General features: G+C 38.2%; 1 protein-coding gene across 1 annotated transcript; it reads right to left on the bottom strand.

The window, feature by feature from the left end:
* Positions 1-361: 361 nt before the first annotated feature.
* Positions 362-1,324, bottom strand: LOC127667429 (olfactory receptor 2H2-like). Its single transcript, XM_052160396.1, has one exon. The coding sequence runs from the start codon at positions 1,322-1,324 to the stop codon at positions 362-364; it is 963 nt and encodes a 320-aa protein (XP_052016356.1).
* Positions 1,325-1,735: the final 411 nt, after the last annotated feature.

The raw sequence follows: 1,735 nt of genomic DNA, 5'->3' as shown, positions 1-1,735 counted from the left end.
TGTAGTTCAAAAAGTGTTTAATTTGTGGTTTGCTCTGTTTTAAACTCCCAGGACATTCTGAAGTAAATAGAAACAGTAGAAAGGTATGAAGCAATGCTTAGTGTTTAATTTGCAAGTATTGTAATTCTTCATTACAAATCAACTGTATCATATTTCTTAAGAAAATGACTACCAAAATAATTTAACTACCACATTGTACTTCAATCACCACTTTGAAGAAATAGATGGTCTAATCAATACCTAATGAATGAAGCTAACATTTCACCCCAATCCAAATGAAGCTATTTTTGATTTTGTGGAGGCCAACCTCAAGGTTTTTGAGTTAAGATGGTTCTGCCTTTTCAAGTAAAGAAACAGAAACTCATATGCCAGCATCTTTAGTTATCTTTGTGGAAATCCAAGTCTTCCACCACAGTCTTATCACTGCTTCTTTTACTTCCTTGTTCTTCAATGTATAAATGAGAGGGTTAAGAGTTGGAGTTATTACAGTGTAGAAAAGAGTGAGAAACTTGCCCCATTCATGAGCATAGTGAGTCTTAGGTTGAAGATAGACACCTGTGACAGTACCATAGAACAGGGAAACTACAAGAAGGTGAGAAGTACAGGTGCCAAATGCTTTTTTCTGCCCTGCAGGTGACTTTATCTTCAGCACAGATTTCACAATAGCACCATAGGAGGAAAGAATGATGGCCAAGGGTAACACTAGGAGGATAACACTGGATATGGACATCTGCACTTCATTGTAGGTAGTATCTGCAGTGGAGAGCTGAATCAGGGCTGGAACTTCACACACAATGTCATCTACTACCCTCTGAGAGCAAAAGGGCAACTTGAGGGTAGCAGTAGATTGGATCAGAGACTGAACCAAGCCAGAACCCCAAGCAAGGACAGCCAGCTGCAGACAGACTTTAGGGTGCATGACAGTTATGTATCTCAGAGGATGGCACACTGCCACATAGCGGTCCACAGCCATGACAACAAGAAGGACACATTCAGTGGCACCAAGCCACAGGAAGATGTAGAGCTGAGTGGCACAGCCACTATAGGTGATAGTTTTCTTTGGACTTCTCAAATTAACCAACATCTGAGGAACACAGCTGCTTGTGAAACAAATATCTAATAAGGAAAGGTTGGAAAGGAAGAAGTACATTGGGATCTGCAGTTTTGGGTCCTTTGAGGAAACAAAAATTATGATTGTATTTCCAGCAAGAGTCAAACAATAAAAGACCAAAATTACCCCAAAAAGTACCTTCTCTAAACATGGCTTGTCAGAGAAGCCACGGAGGATGAAATTACCATGGGTGTCATTGCAAACTGTGCCCATGCTCTCTGGGAAAATTGCTTCTTGAGGAGATGGCATGAAAGCAGTTGCTCAAAAGTCTGTGAAGATCGTAGTTAGCAGGAACCAAGGCTGTGCAGCTTGTTTGATTCCTTTTTACTTAAGAGTATGATGTTAACCTGTAATATTTATGGGAAAATTCTTGAATGAGTGAAGTAGTTTAATATTTGAATTCGGCCACTCATTCTTTTCCTTTTTCTGATGCTTTATATCTATTTATAGCTCTGCAAGGTAAACTGTGTAAAATACACTAATTTTTTAATAAAACCACATTGCAAAATATAAATATGTTGCATATTTGTTATTTAAGATTTAGCATTTACTACACTAACTGAATATACAGATTGTTCAATGCTTATCATCCTTTTTACTTTCTCTTGCTCTTTTTATTTCTGT

The sequence above is a fragment of the Apodemus sylvaticus genome, chromosome 17 (assembly GCF_947179515.1).
Source record: "Apodemus sylvaticus chromosome 17, mApoSyl1.1, whole genome shotgun sequence".
In the NCBI taxonomy this organism is placed as follows: domain Eukaryota; kingdom Metazoa; phylum Chordata; class Mammalia; order Rodentia; family Muridae; genus Apodemus; species Apodemus sylvaticus.
The sequence above is the reverse complement of the archived record's forward strand: the minus strand, read 5'-3'. Positions and strand labels throughout refer to the sequence as shown.